At 49.0% G+C, this 21,515-nt stretch overlaps 1 protein-coding gene across 1 annotated transcript; it reads right to left on the bottom strand.

Annotated features, from left to right (window-relative positions):
• Positions 1-989: 989 nt before the first annotated feature.
• LOC123093861 (disease resistance protein Pik-2-like) lies at positions 990-4,209 on the bottom strand. Its single transcript, XM_044515915.1, has one exon. The coding sequence runs from the start codon at positions 4,010-4,012 to the stop codon at positions 1,199-1,201; it is 2,814 nt and encodes a 937-aa protein (XP_044371850.1). The 5' UTR covers positions 4,013-4,209; the 3' UTR covers positions 990-1,198.
• Between the last annotated feature and the right edge of the window lie 17,306 nt (positions 4,210-21,515).

Genomic DNA, 21,515 nt, shown 5'->3' with positions numbered 1-21,515 from the left:
AAAATTGGCAGGGCGGCCTTTGGCCATAATCCAGACATAATTGGCAAGTTAAGAATATCATACCACAAACTAACGCTAGCTGCTTCCAGCCTTAATTAGCAAGCTGGCAGTATCATATATAGTTTTTGGCTTTAGCTTGTTCAATTGGCAAGCTAAGAATATCAAAGAACAATATCAAAGTTTATGGGCTTTATCTTGTTCCTTTGATGCTAGCTGCTTCCAGTCTTAATTGGCAAGCTAAGAATGTCTAAGTTTCTGGGTTTTAGCTTGTACCTTTGATGCTAGCTGCTTCCAGTGATCTTAATTGGCAAGCTAAGAATACCTTTGATGCTAGCTGCTTCCAGTCTTAATTGGCAAGCTAAGAATACCATTGCACAAACTAATGCAATTACTACCTTTGTTTCACAATGTAGGGCCATTTAGACAGAGAACGGATTTTGTGCATCAATCGTTTTTTGAAATAAAATAGAAAAGCATGTGTGTTGATATTTTGGGAAGTTCTGAATTATTTTTAGATACATTGTCCAATACTCCCTCCAAAATAGATGACTCAACTTTGTACTAACTTTAGTATAAAGTCGGGTCATCTATTTTGGAACGGAGGGAGTACATGTGAATTATTTTTACATACATTGTCCAATGAAGTGCCTCCTACAATGCATCGCTTCATTTGCCACAAACATGCCATTTTGAAAAGAACACGGGAGATGATGGTCTAAAATAGAAACCATAAGTGTGCACAGCCCACAATGGACATATTTTTTGATCAAATTTTATACCTTCATATTTCATTCCCACAATGTATCTCAATTTTCAAACCTCCTTGTTTTTTTTTTCACCTAGGTGCACAATACATTTTCTCCATTTAGACATGGCCAAGGTACAGCACTGAAGGTACTCAAACAAAAAACACAAAGTGAAACCGGTTCCAGCAAAACCAAACAAAAATTGTAGCAAACAGTAAAAGTACAAGTCTTATTGCATAGGCAACACACAAGTCTATATAACAATCCCACACGGTACATGCATATCACAGTCCATAACAGAACGAGGAACACAATCATAGGTAGGAACACACAAGCATGCAACACACACTGAGATCAATAGAGCACACACATTGCAAACACTCACACAACACAATCGTCACTCACTCCAGAGCATGCAGGCTCGTACTGATCAGTTCCAGCAATGGCTAACTTCAGGCGTTGTGCTTGAAGACGGGATGGCTTGGGTGTGCTGCGACGGCCTGCTTCACCGGGTCTGGGTTGCAGCTGCCACTGAGCTCGAGCTCTTTCAGCCTTGGGAGATGGCCGATTCCGGAGATGAACTGCATGCTCTTGAAACCCCAAGCTATCTTCTCCAGCCCAGGCGCCGCTCCACTCTCAAAGATGATGTTGGTGATGTCAGAGCCTTCGATGATCAGACACTTGAGGCTTGGGAATCCTCCTTTCCCAAAAGTGATCTTCATTTCAGCGTAGGACATATGTCGGAGTCTAAGGCAGCGCAGGCCACCGAGTTCGCCGAGGAGCCGTATGTCATGATCCATCAGGGAGGTGTCACGTAGGGTTATCTTGCCAAGTTGATGGAGCTCTGTGATCCATGGAGGCAGCCCAACGCCTGTGAGGCCACTGATGTACAGGCTCTGGAGAAACTCGGGAGGTGAAAATGGATTCTCTTGATCCATGCTGAATGTAAGAGGATCGGTCACATCGCCAGGATGTCCGATTCGGATCGACAAAGAGCGAAGGCATCCGTTCAGCTTGCTGATTGCTTGGAGCAGATGCTTGAAGGAGTTGCCGACCTTCTTGCCATGGAGAACAACTCCTAGCTTCTGTACCTTGACTAGCTGCCCAACATCCATGAGCATCGACTCACTGCCACTCCCGGAGACCTGTACATGTGACAGTATCTCCAGGTTCCTCCTCATGGCCCCGATTCCTTGTGGCATGCGCGGCGTGGAAAATGATTCCTTGGAGTTGATGGTGTCCTTGACCGGGGAGGAGAAGTCTGTGCGCCCTGCGAGCAGATGCTTGAGCATCAGGAGCTTGGCGAAATCTGTGGGGAAGGCTTGTATCTTGGTTTGCCGAATGTCCAGCGTCTCCAGCTGCTGCAGCCTATGGATTTGCTTGGGCAGCGCAGAAACATCAGTGTTCCTGAGGCTCAAATACTTGAGCATGAACAGCTTGCAGATGTTGTTCAGATGGCGCCTCTCCAAGCCTTTGCAGCCTTCTAGATCGAGCACCTTCAGCAGCAGCAGTTGAGATGACACGGGCAGTGATCCCAGGCACCTCTTGATGTCACCAAGATGTGCATTGCAGATCGTGGAGCCGACACGGACGACATTCTCTTCTTCTGCAACCTCAGTGATGAGGCGATGCACCGCAGGAGGCACCACACAAGTCTTGATCTTGCCCGCATCACCAATGTCAGCAGGGCAAATGAGGCCTCGGCTGACAAATGCACTGAAGCAGCGCTCGGCTGCCGCTTCTGCTGAACCATGACCGCCTTCCGCAGATATCAGGCCTTGGGCTGCCCATCTTCTCACTAGGGATGTCCTCCTGATGCTGTGATCTTGTGGGAGGAGAAGACATAGGTGCAGGAAGCACAACTGGCACTCTCTAGGCATGTCACTGTAGGAAAACATAACCATCTGCTTGAAGTTATAGCTGCTATCGTTGTGGTCGGCCTCTGAACACAGGCTTTCCTGCAGCTTCTCCAGCTCTTGTTTTGTCCTGTTAGGGTTGCCATACAAGGTATGGAGGAACATCTTCATGGAAGCGACATCCGGGTCGCATCTCTTGAGTATGCCGCGTATGGTGCCCCGCACATCGCCATCCTGAAAATTGCTGGCTACAAGGGCCACTGCTCTCTTGGAGAAGAAATCCACAAGGGAATATGTTACCACTTTATCCGGAGAAGATGACTTGACAAGCCCATCATCCTTTGTGGTCACCATGATGGCGCTGCCAACAGGGAGGCTTATGAAGTTGAGAGCAATCCTGATCTGGTCCCACATGCCCGGGTAATCGTCGAGGTCGTCGAGAACAATCAGGACCCTTCTGCCTTCCAAGCGGCCTCGGATGCTCCACAGCAGCTTCATGTTGTCTGATGATGTGTCGTCCAGCACGTCCTGGTTTTGGTCAGGAAGGAGCTTGCAGAGCAGGTCATGGAATATCTGCCAGAGGATTGGAGGCCTCTGGATGGTGATCCATACGTTGATGTCGAAGCCGCCGGACACCGAAGGATCTTGGTACACTTGCTGAGCTAGGCCGGTACCTTCTGCATCATCTGGTGCTAGAATGACAGTGAGTCTCAACGGCCGCCCTCCGGCCTCGTCACCGTCTCCTTTCTTGCCTAGCCAGGTGATCAGCTCTGCTGCACCTTCCTCCAAGATGTTTGGCTCGGCATCGATCAGAGCTCGTCTGAAAGCACCTCTCTCGTCGTCGTCGTCTTCGTGGTCTTTTGATTCTTGGACATTGCGGAGTGGCGGCCATCTGCTGACCATCGCCATGGTAGTAGAAGTTTGCGTGATGGCAGGCGGTGGCGGCGGCACGGCGATGCCGTACCTCAGCCGTCTCTCGCCTGCCTCCTGCACCCGGACCTTGAGCTCCCGGATATGCTTGGCGATGGTGCTGCGGCTGCGAGGGATGGTGGCGCACCCTCCAAGGAACCATGGCATTCGCACGTAGCGCAGGAGCCCCTTTGCACGGCGGGGCCCTGTGTGCCGGTAGAGGTTGATGCAGTCTCGGGAGTCGCCGGCGAGGTCCCTGACCTGCCTAGCCCATGCCTGAACCTCGTCGTTGTCTTCGTCATCAGGGTGCCCAGCGCTAGGAGCCAGCTGCTGGGTCCTGGCAAGGTGGCGGAGGAAGCCGTTCATGACCTCCATCTCGTCCTTGATGAAGTTCGCGTCGCGTTGGACGCCGGCAGCCAGTGGTGGCTGCGTGTCGGTGCAGACGGCCGGCGAGATGTCACCTGAGGATGAGCCGCCGGCTCGCCGGGAAGCTTCAGCCATCTCTCTCTCTACTGTATATCTGAGTCGAGATGTTTCTTTCTCGGTTGTGGCAGGAAACGTAATGGTGATGGACGGAAACAACAGATGAGCAGGAGAGCGTACCTGATGTGTGTTTCTCTTCTTGTTTAATTTCCTTGTTCGTTTCGTGTTGTAGAGGGGTGCATATAGTACTGTGTCTCTAGTTTAGGGTGCATGCAGGGAAAGAGCATGTACCGTGATTGTGCAAAGGGGCCTAGCTACTTCTTTTGGTTAATTTTTTCTCTTTAATTTCCTTGTTCGTTTCGTGTACAAGTGTGCATATGTCTCTAGTTACGGTTTTAGGAAAGAAGCTTTCTTTGAGTAGGCGACCCGCTCCCGCGACCCGAACCCCGCCGCCGCCACCTTCCCCTGCCCATCTCCGGCGTGATCTGGCCGCCCTCGCCGGCGCGCGGCCCGGATCCGCCCCCCTCCCCCCTCCCCTCCTTCCCCGCCCTCGCGCCGCCTCCCGGGAGGCGGCCGGGGCGGCCCCCGTGCTTAGGCTCTCGGCTTCGTCCCCTCTTCCTCTCCCCTGCCGTCGCCGGCGGGCGCCCCCGGCTCCGGCCCGGGGGGTGCCGGCGGCGGCATGATCTCCTCTCCCCCCGCGTGCGCCCTCCTGGCACGGGGCAGGGGAGCGGCGGCGGTGTCGCTTGGCTTGGCGGCGGTCCGGTGACCCGGCGGGGTGGCTGGCGGCGGACGTGGTGACGACGCTGCTCCTTGGCGGCGGGGCGACGTGGTGGTGCTGGGTAGCCGACGTCGCGCCCCCGACCCAGATCTGGGCCCGGTGGGCCCTAGCTGGGTCCTAGCGTGCTGGCCCCCCGACGTGGCCTAGGTGTCTGCGACGTAGTGAGGAGGAGGAGCGGCTCGGATTTGGGGCGTCGGCGTCGATGGCGTGCCGGCAGCAGCGCGAAGGTGGGAGCTTTACGGGCCCATGAGGGCTCGGCCGGGCCTGTGGGCCCACGGGCCGGGTGTGCTCCTGCTATTGCGTCCGGACGGCTACCGTCGCTGACGGTGGAGGTGGGCCCTGTTGGGGAACGTAGTAATTTCTAAAATTTTCCTACGTACACGCAAGATCATGGTGATGGCATAGCAACGAGAGGGGAGAGTGTTGTCCACGTACCCTCGTAGACCGTAAGCGGAAGCGTTATGACAACGCGGTTGATGTAGTCGTACGTCTTCACGATCTGACCGATCCAAGTACGAACGTACGACACCTCCGAGTTCAGCACACGTTTAGCTCGATGACGATCCCCGGGCTCCGATCCAGCAAAGCTTCGGGGATGAGTTCCGTCAGCACGACGGCGTGGTGACGATGATGATGCTCTACCGGCGCAGGGCTTCGCCTAAACTCCGTGACGATATGACCGAGGTGGAATATGGTGGAGGGGGGCACCGCACACGGCTAAGGAATGATCCGTAGATCAACTTGTGTTCTATGGGGTGCCCCCCTGCCCCCGTATATAAAGGAGCAAGGGGAGGAGGCGGCCGGCCAGGGAGAGGCGCGCCAAGGGGAGTCCTACTCCCACCGGGAGTAGGACTCCCTCCTTCCTTGTTGGAGTAGGAGAAGGGGGAAAGAGGGGGAGAGGAGGAAGGAAAGAGGGGCTGCACCCCTTGTCCAATTCGGACCAGAGGGGGGCTGCGCGCCTCCTTCCTTTCGGCCTCTCTCCTCAATTCCCGTATGGCCCAATAAGGCCCATATACTCCCCGGCGAATTCCCGTAACTCTCCGGTACTCCGAAAAATACCCGAATCATTCGGAACCTTTCCGAACTCCGAATATAGTCGTCCAATGTATCGATCTTTACGTCTCGACCATTTCGAGACTCCTCGTCGTGTCCCCGATCTCATCTGGGACTCCGAACTCCTTCGGTACATCAAAACTCATAAACTCATAATATAACTGTCATCGAAACCTTAAGCGTGCGGACCCTACGGGTTCGAGAACTATGTAGACATGACCTAGAACCATTCTTGGTCAATAACCAATAGCGGAACCTGGATGCCCATATTGGCTCCTACATATTCTACGAAGATCTTTATCGGTCAAACCGCATAACAACATACTTTGTTCCCTTTGTCATCGGTATGTTACTTGCCCGAGATTCGATCGTCGGTATCCAATACCTAGTTCAATCTCGTTACTGGCAAGTCTCTTTACTCGTTACGTAATGCATCATTCCGTAACTAACTCATTAGCTACATTGCTTGCAAGGCTTATAGTGATGTGCATTACCGAGAGGGCCCAGAGATACCTCTCCGACAATCGGAGTGACAAAACCTAATTTCGAAATACGCCAACCCAACATGTACCTTCGGAGACACCTGTAGTACTCCTTTATAATCACCCAGTTACGTTGTGACGTTTGGTAGCACCCAAAGTGTTCCTCCGGTAAACGGGAGTTGCATAATCTCATAGTTACAGGAACATGTATAAGTCAGGAAGAAAGCAATAGCAACATACTAAACGATCAAGTGCTAGGCTAACGGAATGGGTCATGTCAATCACATCATTCTCCTAATGATGCGATCCCATTAATCAAATGACAACACATGTCTATGGTTAGGAAACATAACCATCTTTGATTAATGAGCTAGTCAAGTAGAGGCATACTAGTGACTATATGTTTGTCTATGTATTCACACATGTATCATGTTTCCGGTTAATACAATTCTAGTATGAATAATAAGCATTTATCATGAAATAAGGAAATAAATAATAACTTTATTATTGCCTCTAGGGCATATTTCCTTCAGCCCCCCCGCGTGCCAACGTTGTTGATGCCCTAGGGTGTGCTCCTGCTATTGCGTCCGGACGGCTACCGTCGCTGACGGTGGAGGTGCCCCCCCCCCCCCGCGTGCCGACGGTGTTGATGCCCTAGTCCCGACTCTGATCCTTCGCCGCGCTGTCCTCACTTCACGGTGCCGTGGTGAGACAGCGTGGAGGCCTCATGACCGCGTTGGCGCAGGGTGGTGGTTGGTTTGGTGGCTGGATCTGGAGCGCCCGAGGTGCGGGTTGGGATTAGGGGAAACCCCTGTCGGCGTCGCCGACACCAGCGCGGTGGCGCCTGTGGGTGCCACCTGACCTTCCGGGAGGGCGTTGGGGGCTACCCATCCTCTCGCCTCATCGTGTATCTGGGGAAACCCTTGGCAACAGCGTCGTCATCGTCGCGATCCTTCCTAGAGGTGTTGATAGGTGCCGGTGCTTCGGAGTCTTGGATCGTAGTGGAAGATCTCGGTGGGCGCAGCGATCGCGAGGCTTCTCCGTTTTTGTTGATGCGCCGTTGTCGGCACTTGTTTCTTTTGCTCTTTGTCATTTCTTTTGGGTGTGACTGTGCTGCTTCTGCCCCAGCACCTATCCCTGTATGGTTCGGCTGGTTGCTTTGTATACAAAGCGGGGGGAATGTTGGGGAACGTAGCAGAAATTTAAAATTTTCCTACGAGTCACCAAGATCCCTCTATGGAGAAAAACTAGCAACGAGGGGAAGGAGAGTGCATCTACGTACCCTTGTAGATCGCTAAGCGGAAGCGTTCAAGAGAACGGGGTTGAAGGAGTCGTACTCGTCGTGATCCAAATCACCGGAGATCCTAGTGCCGAACGGACGACACCTCCGCGTTCAACACACGTACAGCCCGGTGACGTCTCCCATGCCTTGATCTAGCAAGGAGAGAGGGAGAGGTTGAGGAAGACTCCATCCAGCAGCAGCACAACGGCGTGGTGGTGATGGAGGAGCGTGGCAATCCTGCAGGGCTTCGCCAAGCACCGCGGGAGAGGAGGAGGGAGAGAGGTAGGGCTGCGCCAGGGAGAGGTGAAACTCATGTGTTGGCAGCCCCAAAGTCCTCAAGTATATATAGGGGAGAGGGAAGGGGGTGCGCCCCCTCTAGGGTTTCCTCCCTAGGGGTGGCGGCAGCCCAAAACCCATCCAGGGTGCGGCCAAAGGGGGGAAGAGGGGAAACTTGCCCCCCAAGTTAGGTGGGTGCGCTCCCTCCCCAAACCCTAGGCGCCTTGGGCCCTTGTGGGGGGGCGCACCAGCCCACCTGGGGCTGGTCCCCTCCCACACTTGGCCCATGCAGCCCTCCGGGGCCGGTGGCCCCACTTGGTGGACCTCCGGGACCCTCCCGGTGGTCCCGTTACGTTACCGATAAAACCCGAAACTTTTTCGGTGACCAAAACAGGACTTCCCATATATAAATCTTTACCTCCGGAACTCCTCCTGATGTCCGGGATCTCATCCGGGACTCCGAACAACATTCGGTAACCACATATAAACTTCCTTTATAACCCTAGCGTCATCGAACCTTAAGTGTGTAGACCCTACGGGTTCGGGAACCATGCAGACATGACCGAGACGTTCTCCGGTCAATAACCAACAGCGGGATCTGGATACCCATGTTGGCTCCCACATGTTCCACGATGATCTCATCGGATGAACCACGATGTCGAGGATTCGATCAATCCCGTATACAATTCCCTTTGTCTAGCGGTATTGTACTTGCCCGAGATTCGATCGTCGGTATCCCGATACCTTGTTCAATCTCGTTACCGGCAAGTCTCTTTACTCGTTCCGTAATACATCATCCCGTGATCAACCCCTTGGTCACATTGTGCACATTATGATGATGTCCTACCGAGTGGGCCCAGAGATACCTCTTCGTCACACGGAGTGACAAATCCCAGTCTCGATTCGTGCCAACCCAACAGACACTTTCGGAGATACATGTAGTGCACCTTTATAGCCACCCAGTTACGTTGTAACGTTTGGTACACCCAAAGCATTCCTACGGTATGAGAGAGTTGCACAATCTCATGGTCTAAGGAAATGATACTTGACATTAAAAAAACTTTAGCATGTGAACTACACGATCTTTGTGCTAGGCTTAGGAGTGGGTCTTGTCCATCACATCATTCTCCTAATGATGTGATCCCGTTATCAACGACATCCAATGTCCATGGTCAGGAAACCGTAACCATCTATTGATCAACGAGCTAGTCAACTAGAGGCTTACTAGGGACATGGTGTTGTCTATGTACCCACACATGTATCTGAGTTTCCTATCAATACAATTATAGCATGGATAATAAAATATTATCATGAACAAGGAAATATAATAATAATAACTAATTTATTATTGCCTCTAGGGCATATTTCCAACAGTCTCCCACTTGCACTAGAGTCAATAATCTAGTTCACATCGCCATGTGATTAACACTGATAGGTCACATCGTCATGTGACCAACATCCAAAGAGTTTACTAGTGTCATTAAACTAGTTCACATCACCATGTGATTAAGACCCAATGAGTTCTGGGGTTTGATCATGTTTTGCTTGTGAGAGAGGTTTTAGTCAACGGGTCTGCAACATTCAGATCCGTGTGTACTTCGCAAATTTCTAGGTCATATTGTAAATGCTGCTTCCACGCTCCACTTGGAGCTATTCCAAATGGTTGCTCCACTATACGTATCTGGTTTGCTACTCAGAGTCATTCGGATAGGTGTTAAAGCTTGCATCGAAGTAACCCTTTACGCCGAACTCTTTATCACCTCCATAATTGAGAAACATTTCCTTATTCCTCTAAGGACAATTTTGACCGCTGTCCAATGATCCATTCCTGGATCATTCTTGTACCCCTTGACTGACTCATGGCAAGGCACACTTCCGGTGCGGTACACGGCATAGCATACTATAGAGCCTACGTCTGAAGTATAGGGGACGACCTTCGTCCTTTCTCTCTCTTCTGCCGTGGTCGAGCTTTAACTCTTAACTTCATACCTTACAACTCAGGCAAGAACTCCTTCTTTGAATGATCCATCTTGAACACCTTCAAGATCATGTCAAGGTATGTGCTCATTTGAAAGTACCATTGAGCGGCTTTTGATCTACCCTCATAGATCTTGATGCTCAATGTTCAAGCAGCTTAATCCAGGTTTTCTATTGAAAAACACTTTTCAAATAACCCTATATGCTTTCCAGAAATTCTACATCATTTCTGATCAACAATATGTCAACAACATATACTCATCAGAAATTCTATAGTGCTCCCACTCACTTCTTTGGAAATACAAGTTTCTCATAAACTTTGTATAAACCCAAATCTTTGATCATCTCATAAAAGCGTACATTCCAACTCCGAGATGCTTATTCCAGTCCTTAGAAGGATCGCTAGAGCCAACATACCTTTTAGCATCCTTAGGATCGACAAAACCTTTCTGATTGTATCACATACAACCTTTCCTTACGAAGATTGGTAAGGAAACTCGTTTTGACATTCATCTGCCAGATTTCATTAATGCAGCTAATGCTAACATGATTCCGACGGACTTAAGCATCGCTACGGATGAGAAAATCTCATCGTAGTCAACTCCTTGAACTTGTGAAAAACTCTTCGCCACAAGTCGAGCTTCATAGACGGTGACATTACCGTCCACGTCCGTCTTCTTCTTAAAGATCCATTTATCTCAATGGCTTGCCGATCATCGGGCAAGTCCACCAAAGTCCATGCTTTGTTCTGATACATGGATCCTATCTCGGATTTCATGGCTTTTAACCATTTGTCGGAATATGGGCCCGCCATCGCTTCTCCATAGCTCGTAGGTTCATTGTTGTCTAGCAACATGACCTTCAAGACAGGATTACTGTACCACTCCGAAGTAGTATGCATCCTTGTCACCCTGCGAGGTACAGTAGTGACTTGATCCGAAACTTCATGATCACTATCATAAGCTTCTACTTCAATTGGCGTAGGCGCCACAGGAACAACTTCCTGTGCCCTGCTACACACTAGTTGAAGTGACGGTTCAATAACCTCATCAAGTCTCCACCATCCTCCCACTCAATTCTTTCGAGAGAAACTTTTCCTCGAGAAAGGACCCGTTTCTAGAAACAATCCCTATTGCTTTCGGATCTGAATTAGGAGGTATACCCAACTGTTTTGGGTGTCCTATGAAGATGCATTTTATCCGCTTTGGGTTCGAGCTTATCAACCTGAAACTTTTTCACATAAGCGTCGCAGCCCCAAACTTTTAAGAAACGACAACTTAGGTTTCTCCAAACCATAGTTCAAACGGTGTCGTCTCAACGGAATTACATGGTGCCCTATTAAAGTGAGTGCGGTTGTCTCTAATGCCTAACCCATGAACAGTAGTGGTAATTCGATAAGAGACATCATGGTACGCACCATATATATCCAATAGGGTGCAACTATGATGTTCGGACACACCATCACACTATGGTGTTCCAGGCGGTATTAATTGTGAAACAATTTCCACAATGTCTTAATTGCGTGCCAAAGCTCGTAACTCAGACACTCATCTCTATGATCATATCATAGACATTTTATCCTCTTGTCACGATGACCTTCAACTTCACTCTGAAATTACTTGAACCATTCAATAATTCAGACTTGTGTTTCATCAAGTAAATATTCTCAGTATCTACTCAAATCATCCGTGAAGTAAGAACATAACGATATCCACTGCGTGCCTCAACACTCATTGGACTGCACACATTAAAATGTATTACTTCCAACAAGTTGCTTTCTTGTTCTATTTTACTGAAAATGAGGCTTTCAGTCATCTTGCCCATGTGGTATGATTTGCATGTCTCAAGTGATTCAAAATCAAGTGAGTCCAAACGGTCCATTTGCATGGAGTTTCTTCATGCGTATACACCAATAGACATGGTTCGCATGTCTCAAACTTTTCAAAAACGAGTGAGTCCAAAGATCTATCAACATGGAGCTTCTTCATGCGTTTTACACCAATATGACTTACATGGCAGTGCCACAAGTAAGTGGTACTATCATTACTATCTTATATCTTTTGGCACGAAAATGTGTATCACTACGATCGAGATTCAATAAACCATTCCTTTTAGGTGCAATACCATTGAAGGTATTATTCAAATAAACAGACTAACCATTTTTCTCCTTAAATGAATAACCGTATTGCGATAGACATAATCCAATCATGTCTATGCTCAACGCAAACACCTAATAAAAATTATTTTAATACCAATCTCGATGGTAGAGGGAGCGTGCGATGCTTGATCACATCAACCTTGGAAACACTTCCAACACATATCGTCAGCTCACCTTTAGCTAGTCTCCGTTTATTCTGTAGCTTTTATTTCGAGTTACTAACACTTAGCAACCGAATCGGTATCTAATACCCTGGTGCTACTAGGAGTACTAGTAAAGTACACATTAACATAATGTATATCCAATATACTTCTATCGACCTTGCCAGCCTTCTTATCTACCAAGTATCTAGGGTAATCCTGCTCCAGTGGCTGTTCCCCTTATTACAGAAGCACTTAGTCTCGGGTTTAGGTTCAACCTTGGGTTTCTTCACTGGAGCAACAGCTGATTTGCCGTTTCATGAAGTATCCCTTCTTGCCCTTGCCCTTCTTGAAACTAGTGGTTTCACCAACCATCAACAATTGATGCTCCTTCTTGATTTCTACTTTCGCGGTGTCAAACATCGTGAATACCTCAAGGATCATCATATCTATCCCTGATATGTTATAGTTCATCACGAAGCTCTAGCAGCTTGGTGGCAATGACTTTGGAGAAACCACTACAGGAAACAGATACTTTGCCGTCTGTGAATCACAGACGGCGAAGACCTAAATCCAGACGGCAAAGACTTTGCCGTCAAGAAACAGACGGCAAACTCAGACGGCAAAGATAAGTCGGCAAAGAATACTTTGCCGTCAGCTTTTCATCGGGAAGACGGCAAAGACTTTGCCGTCACCCAAATCCCAGTAACAGACGGCAAAGAAACTTCTTTGCCGTCAGCCAAAACACAATCTTTGCCATCAGCCGATCTACTTTACAGACATCAAATATTTTTTTAAAATATAAAAAAATTCACAGGACCGCAGCATCAAAACATTTCCCCTGGCATTCTTTATAGGTCGTTTTACTCAACAAAACTACCACAATCGGTTCTCATGACACAATATATATAATTTTTTGATGGTGAAATACAATTCCATTGACCATTGGGCTCAGCAACATCGCTGGCTTATCTAAAAAAAGCAACATCGCTGGCTTATCTAAAAAACATCGCTGGCTCCCTCCGTTGGCAACCACTAGGCGTCATCTAGCCGATGTGGACGAGCTGCAGTGACCCTCGGCGTCATCTAGCCGATGTGGACGAGCGGCAGAAACCCTCGGTGTCCGGCGCTGCTCCGTGCGATGGCCGGTGGGCTAAACGAGGCGGGCTCCAGTGGTCGGACGACATGGGCGGAGGCAGGCACACGCGAGCCGAGGCAGGAAGCGAGCAGGGGCGCATGGACGCGGGCTCCAGCGGGCGGCGTCTCCAGCTCGGATGGCTGCAGGAGGTTGATGTCGGCGGCGTGCAGAGCAGGGTGGAGGCCGGCAGAGGCGGGGGAACGAGAGGAGGCCGGCGGCGTGAGGAGCAGGGCGGAGGCCGGCGGAGGCGGGGGGCCGGGAGGCAGGCGGCCAGGCGCAGGCCAGCGGAGGCCGGCAGAGCCACGTGGAGGCGGGCTGAGGCGGGCGGAGGCCGGCGCTGGCGAGGTCCGGCGACGCTACTGCGGCTGGTGAAGTGGTGGTGCGATGGCAGTGGAAGCACGGGCCGGGGATCGATGGTGCTTTCTATCCTAGCGATAGCGCGTGCGTGGTGGGTGGGGCTGGTTGCAGAGAACGTGGGGTGGGGAGAGAGAGAGGACGTGGGGGGCGTGGGAGAGAGATTGTGTGGAGCGGATGATGCCACCTCATCGATCCAGGAGATGGATCCGCGAGATGTGTTTCTTTCCTTTGCCGTCTGCATTTACCGCCACATACGGCAAGTATATTTGCCGTCTGCGTTTTTTATTAGAGACGGCAAAGAGATTCTTTGCCGTCTCTAATAAAAAACACAGACGGCAAATATACTTTGCCGTATGTATTTGTCCTTGTAGATGGCAAAGTGAGCTTTTTGCCGTCTGTATTTTTTTCTGCAGACGGCAAAGTATATTTTGCCGTTAGCTTTTCTTTGCCGTCTGCTGATGACGGCAAACCATCTCTTTGCCGTCTGCCCGATGAAAAGCTGACGGCAAAGACGCCTCCTGATGGCAAATTAGCTGTTTCCCGTAGTGAACATCACTATCTCATCTGGAAGATCAACTCCCACTCGATTCAAGTGATTGTTGCATTCAGACAATCTGAGCACAAGCTCAATGATTGAGCTTTTCTCCCTTAGTTTGCAGGCTAAGAAAATCATCGGAGGTCTTATACCTCTTGACGTGGGCACGAGCCTGAAATCCCAATTTCAGTCCTCGAAACATCTCATATGTTCCGTGATGTTTCGAAAACGTCTTTGGTGCCTCAACTCTAAACCGTTTAACCGAACTATCACGTAGTTATCAAAACATGTATGTCCGATGTTCGCAACATCCACAGACGACGTTTGGGGTTCTGCACACTGAGCGATGCATTAAGGACATAAGCTTTCTACTGATCGCATAATCGCTACTGTCAACTTTCAACTATATTTTCTCTAGGAACATATCTAAAACAGTAGAACTAAAGCGCGAGCTATGACATAATTTGCAAAGGGCTTTTGACTATGTTCAGGATAATTAAGTTCATCTAATGAACTCCCACTCAGATAGACATCCCTCTAGTCATCTAAGTGATTACATGATCCGAGTCAACTAGGCCGTGTCCGATCATCACGTGAGACGGACTAGTCATCATCGGTGAACATCTTCATGTTGATCGTATCCTCCATACGACTCATGCTCGACCTTTCGGTCTCTTGTGTTCCGAGGCCATGTCTGTACATGCTAGGCTCGTCAAGTTAACCTAAGTGTTTCGCGTGTGTAAATCTGGCTTACACCCGTTGTATGTGAACGTTAGAATCTATCACACCCGATCATCACGTGGTGCTTCGAAACGACAAACTTTCGCAACGGTGCACAGTTAGGGAGAACACTTTCTTGAAATTTTAATGAGGGATCATCTTATTTACTACCATCGTTCTAAGCAAATAAGATGTATAAACATGATAAACATCACATGCAATCAAATAGTGACATGATATGGCCATTATCATTTTGCTCCTTTTGATCTCCATCTTCGGGGCTCCATGATCATCATCGTCACCGGCATGACACCATGATCTCCATCATCATGATCTCCATCATCGTGTCTCCATGAAGTTGTCTCGCCAACTTATCACTTCTACTACTATGGCTCCCGGTTAGCAATAAAGTAAAGTAATTACATGGCGTTTGTTCAATGACACGCAGGTCATACAATAAATTAATACAACTCCTATGGCTCCTGCCGGTTGTCATACTCATCGACATGCAAGTCGTGATTCCTTTTACAAGAACATGATCAATCTCATACATCACATATCATTCATCACATTCTTCTTGGCCATATCACATCACATAGCATACCCTGCAAAAACAAGTTAGACGTCCTCTAATTGTTGTTTGCATGTTTTACGTGGCTGCTATGGGTTTCTAGCAAGAACATTTCTTACCTACGCAAAACCACAACGTGATATGCCAATTGCTATTTACCCTTCATAAGGACCCTTTTTATCGAATCCGTTCCGACTAAAGTGGGAGAGACTGGCACCCGCTAGCCACCTTATGCACCAAGTGCATGTCAGTCGGTGGAACCTGTCTCACGTAAGTGTACGTGTAAGGTCGGTCCGGGCCGCTTCATCCCACAATACCGTCGAAACAAGATTGGACTAGTAACGGTAAGCATATTGAACAAAATCAATGCCCACAACTACTTTGTGTTCTACTCGTGCAAAGAATCTACGCAATAGACCTAGCTCATGATGCCACTATTGAGGAACGTAGCAGAAATTCAAAATTTTCCTACGAGTCACCAAGATCCATCTATGGAGAAACTAGCAACGAGGGGAAGGAGAGTGCATCTACATACCCTTGTAGATCGCTAAGCGGAAGCGTTCAAGAGAACAGGGTTGAAGGAGTCGTACTCGTCGTGATCCAAATCACCGGAGATCCTAGTGCCGAACGGACGGCACCTCCGCGTTCAACACACGTACAGCCCGGTGACGTCTCCCATGCCTTGATCCAGTAAGGAGAGAGGGAGAGATTGAGGAAGACTCCATCCAGCAGCAGCACAACGGCGTGGTGGTGATGGAGGAGCGTGGCAATCCTGCAGGGCTTCGCCAAGCACCGCGGGAGAGGAGGAGGGAGAGGTAGGGCTGCGCCAGGGAGAGGTGAAACTCATGTGTTGGCAGCCCCAAAGTCCTCAAGTATATATAGGGGAGAGGGAACGGGGTGCGCCCCCTCTAGGGTTTCCTCCCTAGGGGTGGCGGCAGCCCAAAACCCATCTAGGGTGCAGCCAAAGGGGGGAAGAGGGGAAACTTGCCCCCCAAGTTAGGTGGGTGCGCTCCCTCCCCAAACCCTAGGCGCCTTGGGCCCTTGTGGGGGGGGGGGCGCACCAGCCAACCTGGGGCTGGTCCCCTCCCGGCGGCCCCACTTGGTGGACCCCCGGGACCCTCCCGGTGGTCCCGGTACGTTACCGATAAAACCCGAAACATTTTCGGTGACCAAAACATGACTTCCCATATATAAATCTTTACCTCCGGACCATTTCGGAACTCCTCGTGACATCCGGGATCTCATCCGGGACTCCGAACAACATTCGGTAACCACATATAAACTTCCTTTATAACCCTAGCGTCATCGAACCTTAAGTGTGTAGACCCTACGGGTTCGGGAACCATGCAGACATGACCGAGACGTTCTCCGGTCAATAACCAACAGCGGGATCTGGATACCCATGTTGGCTCCCACATGTTCCACGATGATCTCATCGGATGAACCACGATGTCGAGGATTCGATCAATCCCGTATACAATTCCCTTTGTCTAGCGGTATTGTACTTGCCCGAGATTCGATCGTCGGTATCCTGATACCTTGTTCAATCTCGTTACCGGCAAGTCTCTTTACTCATTCCGTAATACATCATCCCGTGATCAACCCCTTGGTCACATTGTGCACATTATGATGATGTCCTACCGAGTGGGCCCAGAGATACCTCTCCGTCACACGGAGTGACAAATCCCAGTCTCGATTCGTGCCAACCCAACAGACACTTTCGGAGATACCTGTAGTGCACCTTTATAGCCACCCAGTTACGTTGTGACGTTTGGTACACCCAAAGCATTCCTACGGTATGCGAGAGTTGCACAATCTCATGGTCTAAGGAAATGATACTTGACATTAAAAAAACTTTAGCATGTGAACTACACGATCTTTGTGCTAGGCTTAGGAGTGGGTCTTGTCCATCACATCATTCTCCTAATGATGTGATCCCGTTATCAACGACATCCAATGTCCATGGTCAGGAAACCGTAACCATCTATTGATCAACGAGCTAGTCAACTAGAGGCTTACTAGGGACATGGTGTTGTCTATGTACCCACACATGTATCTGAGTTTCCTATCAATACAATTATAGCATGGATAATAAACGATTATCATGAACAAGGAAATATAATAATAATAACTAATTTATTATTGCCTCTAGGGCATATTTCCAACAGGGAAACCCTTTTTCGGTAATATGTCTCTAGTTTCAGTGGCCTTTGCAAGCTAGGGCAGGGTGATAGTGATGCAAAGGGGCTATATTCAAATTTTGGGTTTACTTAAGTGTATCTATATGTATAGATTAAGAATAGGTGAAATTTGAGGTTAAACCGAAAGAAAATTGCAAACACCTATGAACTATAAAAGGAAAATGATTCAAACAATTGACTGGTCGAGGGACCCGCACGCCGCACGAGCTCGGCTCCCCTCACACTTGTCTTTCTCCTCTTGCCTCAAGTACATGTGTCGCCTCTCTCGATATCTCTACGGCGAGTCCTCATCCAAGCCTGCCATCCTTCTCCCCTAGTACCACTCCATTCTTCCTCCTTGGAGAATCCATATCCTGCCATGTATGTTACTGACGACATTTTGCGCCATGGATCATGGGTGACTCCATTCTGGACCTCTCAAGGTCATGTCACTGAGCTTTTCGGGAATGCGGAGGAATGGAACCAAGGTTGCTTGATTCGGCGCTGACAGGGCTCTGGCGAGCCTGAATTAGCGAACTCGTTGCCTCCATTGTGTATGGTCAGAGGTTAGCGATCTTGGGGATCTTTCGGGTGTAGGCTTCAACATGATTTTCTCATGCTGCGAATGTGTTTGTTTGTTGCTGCGCGCATTGTCACACATGATGCTTGCGTCAGTTTTCATGTTGTGAATATTGACACACTTTTTCTGCGTTTTTGCTACAACGAATGAGGATTTATTGCATACAAAGGATTTATGATAACACTAGATAAATGTTACGTACCCCAGGGGAAATGCTATGTTGGAAGATACCTTAAACATATAAGGTTCAACTAATGTTTCAAACTGTTATGAAGTTGGGGTCTAGAGTATCATTTTTTTAATGAAATGGAAGCTCTTTTATTGAATATTTGCCATGTATGTAGATGATACAAAAAAAGAAAACACTCTTGTCCGTTTATTTTGTTTGCCACAACTAGTGTACGTCATCTTCACATCCCGGCTGCTCCACCAGTCGTCGGACATATTGTGCCGGCTCTTGTGTGTGCCGCCAATTCTCCCTCCTCATCCTACATTTGGTTACACTTTTTGTGTGTGTGCATTAATCATCGCAGAGGCCGGAAAGAAATAGAGCTTCTACTTCATTTATTTTTTGTGAGGGGAACTCAAGTAGAGAGCCGAAGGAACCAAGGCAGGCAGCTTCCATGACAACTTTTGTCATGTCATGTAAATGCTTGGAACCGCCAATTTCAGTGATGACTTTCATACTCTTGGGGGAGATGAGGAACTTGATGCACGCTGGCAGTGCTATCACCATAGCCAGAAGTTATCGCGTCGCGGTGCCGTGCTGGTGGAGACACGTTTGCAACAGCATGCATCTCTGCTTGCACATCAGCTTGAGCCTTTCCATGCTCCAAGTAATCCGGGTGCGCCATTGTGGTCGCAGCTTCGTCACCCTTGTTCATCTCACCAGGCACCGTTTCTATTTTTCTTTTCTTTTCAAAATGGAGGTATAAGAGAAGAAGTTTCTACTTTTGTAGAGCAAAAGGGCCTGGCCCCGATTCCACTGAAGAAATCAACCATGCATACATTAGAGTTATTATTATACCTGTAGCAATTCCCGCAAAAAATAGTAATTATACGTGTAGCAAGGCTGTCTGGTGAGATGAACAGCAAAAGGCTGCTGAATTTACAAGGCCCCGCAAAGGTCATGCCGCAAGAGATTTATATACAAATATACCTGTATAGGGCAAATCCAAACCTAAGCACGACTCCTCATCTCCAGTAGGAAGAAGAAGAAGATTGGACAAGACTCTTTTTTTTTCCTTTTTTTTTAAATTTTTTTAAGAAGAAATCACCTACGGTAAAGAGACGGATATAGCTGTTGGTCCTTTACTTTTAATAAGGAAATAAGGAAACACCTCCGAATTATGTCGGAGACCTTTCTGAAGTACCGGCACCAAAAACGCAGGCGCTGGCGCTTTGACGGTGGCGTGAAGAACTCTGACATGCCCTTCTTAAACCAGGGCTCATCACAGTACTGGAGATTGAACATGGCAGTGGACACAAGCCAGAGGACGGTGATGAACTCTCCGCCACTGTTGAGCTGCCTGGCATGGGAATCCCTATTGCAGTGGTGCGCAGCATAGCACAACATCTCCACCCACACCCCAAGTACCACCCGCCGCACCTCCGGCGGTGGCCGCTGCAACTCCACCTCTAGCAGCCTAAGAGCAAGGTCTGCTCCACGGGCCAAGGCAGGTGAAGGAACAGGCCCCATACGCAGCTCCTCGCTTCTTTTGTCTAGGTACACCACATCTGTCATTATTCTCTTCAGCTGCTCCATGTTCTCCCTTGCCTCAGAACTTCTTTTCTCCAGCTCCTCCCTTTCTCTGTCCAGATCCTTACATCTATCGGCCAGCCATCTATCGCCCAACTGCTCCTCCCTTGTTATGTCCAGATCCTCCCTTATTATGTCCAACTTCCCCCGTGCCCATCTGTACAGCTCGGCCCCATCCCTTCTTGTGTCCAGATCCCACATTCTTCTTCTTCTGTCCAGCTCCCACCTTCTGCTGATGCATTTCACGCGAGGAAGATCAAGCCGCCCAATATATGCTGCTTCAATATTGGCATACAATCCAGGCCGAACAGGGCTAGGCAGCATGTATGGACGTTCAAAAAGGAGGAATATCATGTAGTTAGAGACTGCCCTGATTGCCTCCCCGACATAACCGCACTCCTCCCCTTGAGGCGATAATGAGAAGAACATTTTGGTGGCAAAGTACCAGGAAAGGATTTTGTCATCAAAATCAATTCCAGCATGCGAGGTGGGATCCTCAAAGAATGCACATGTCCATGTTGTGAAGCCGGTGAAGCCGGTGCCATCTTCTAGCACACAACAATGCACATGTCCATGTTGATCCGATTAGCTTCAATAATGCCATCATTTCCAGGAAGACAGCCCCAACTAGTAAGATGTATGTGACAATGACATCAACTCTGTTGAAGTCATTTTTGCCAATGCTTGATTGAAATAGGAAGAAGGCGGTGATGGTGGCAACTGATGAAATGGCACGGATGAAGCATCCATACCATGTGAAGACCACCGCTGCCTTTGTATACAGGAAATCATACATCAAGGAGAGCTGCATCTCAACCAACTCGAACATTTGGCCCTTGTTAGCAAATAGCTCTAAGGTTTGACTCTGCAATGTAGATGGCCAGAACTTATAGTCCACCAACTGAGCCATGCAAATGGGGAGCAGGTCATGAGCTCCCTGTAGAACCTTTTCAAGATCCAACTTCTCCCCTTGGTCAAGACCTCCCTGCAGAGTCTCTTCAAGATCCAACCCCTCCCCTTGGGTCCATGGTGCACGCCATTTTCGTTTAGCCTCACTCAACTTCCTACTGTCGAGGAATCTACTCATGTTGTCCAGGCTGGAGGACTTGAGCGCCCATACTCTCTCCCCATATTTGAGAAAACCACTGACAAATATCATCGCCGAGACTTTGACCAAGATCGAGCTGCCAGCGACATACTTGTATAGGACATAGACCACTCCCGCTGTCTGCATAACAAATGAGAGCAGGTGGCGCGGCCAGAGCTTGTTGTCTTCTATGGAGTAGGCTGTGATGTTGTCCTGGCCACCAAGATGCACCAGCAAGAACGGCGCCCAGAACGCCATGAGCTGTTGGTGTCCGTGGGACTTGCCAAAGAAGGTCATGTGGCCAAGGATGTATACCGCTATGTAGTCTGCCAGCAGGTATGCTAGCCAGAGGAGGTTCCTTGGGACAATGGAGATGTTCCGCCGTCGCATCCCGGCGAACATGAGCAGGAACACTTGCAGCATGAAGCTAACAAGCACTAGGATCTGGACCCCCCAACCATTCCATAGGCGCATCACTCCAGCCATCAGTGACCACTGAATACACAGG

This window comes from Triticum aestivum, chromosome 4B (genome assembly GCF_018294505.1).
Source record: "Triticum aestivum cultivar Chinese Spring chromosome 4B, IWGSC CS RefSeq v2.1, whole genome shotgun sequence".
NCBI lineage: Eukaryota > Viridiplantae > Streptophyta > Magnoliopsida > Poales > Poaceae > Triticum > Triticum aestivum.
Note: the sequence above shows the minus strand (reverse complement) of the source record. Positions and strands in the feature narration are given on the sequence as shown.

Excerpts from the sequence above, each read along its gene's own strand:
- LOC123093861 (XM_044515915.1), bottom strand. The coding sequence starts at position 4,012 with ATGGCTGAAGCTTCCCGGCGAGCCGGCGGCTCATCCTCAGGTGACATC.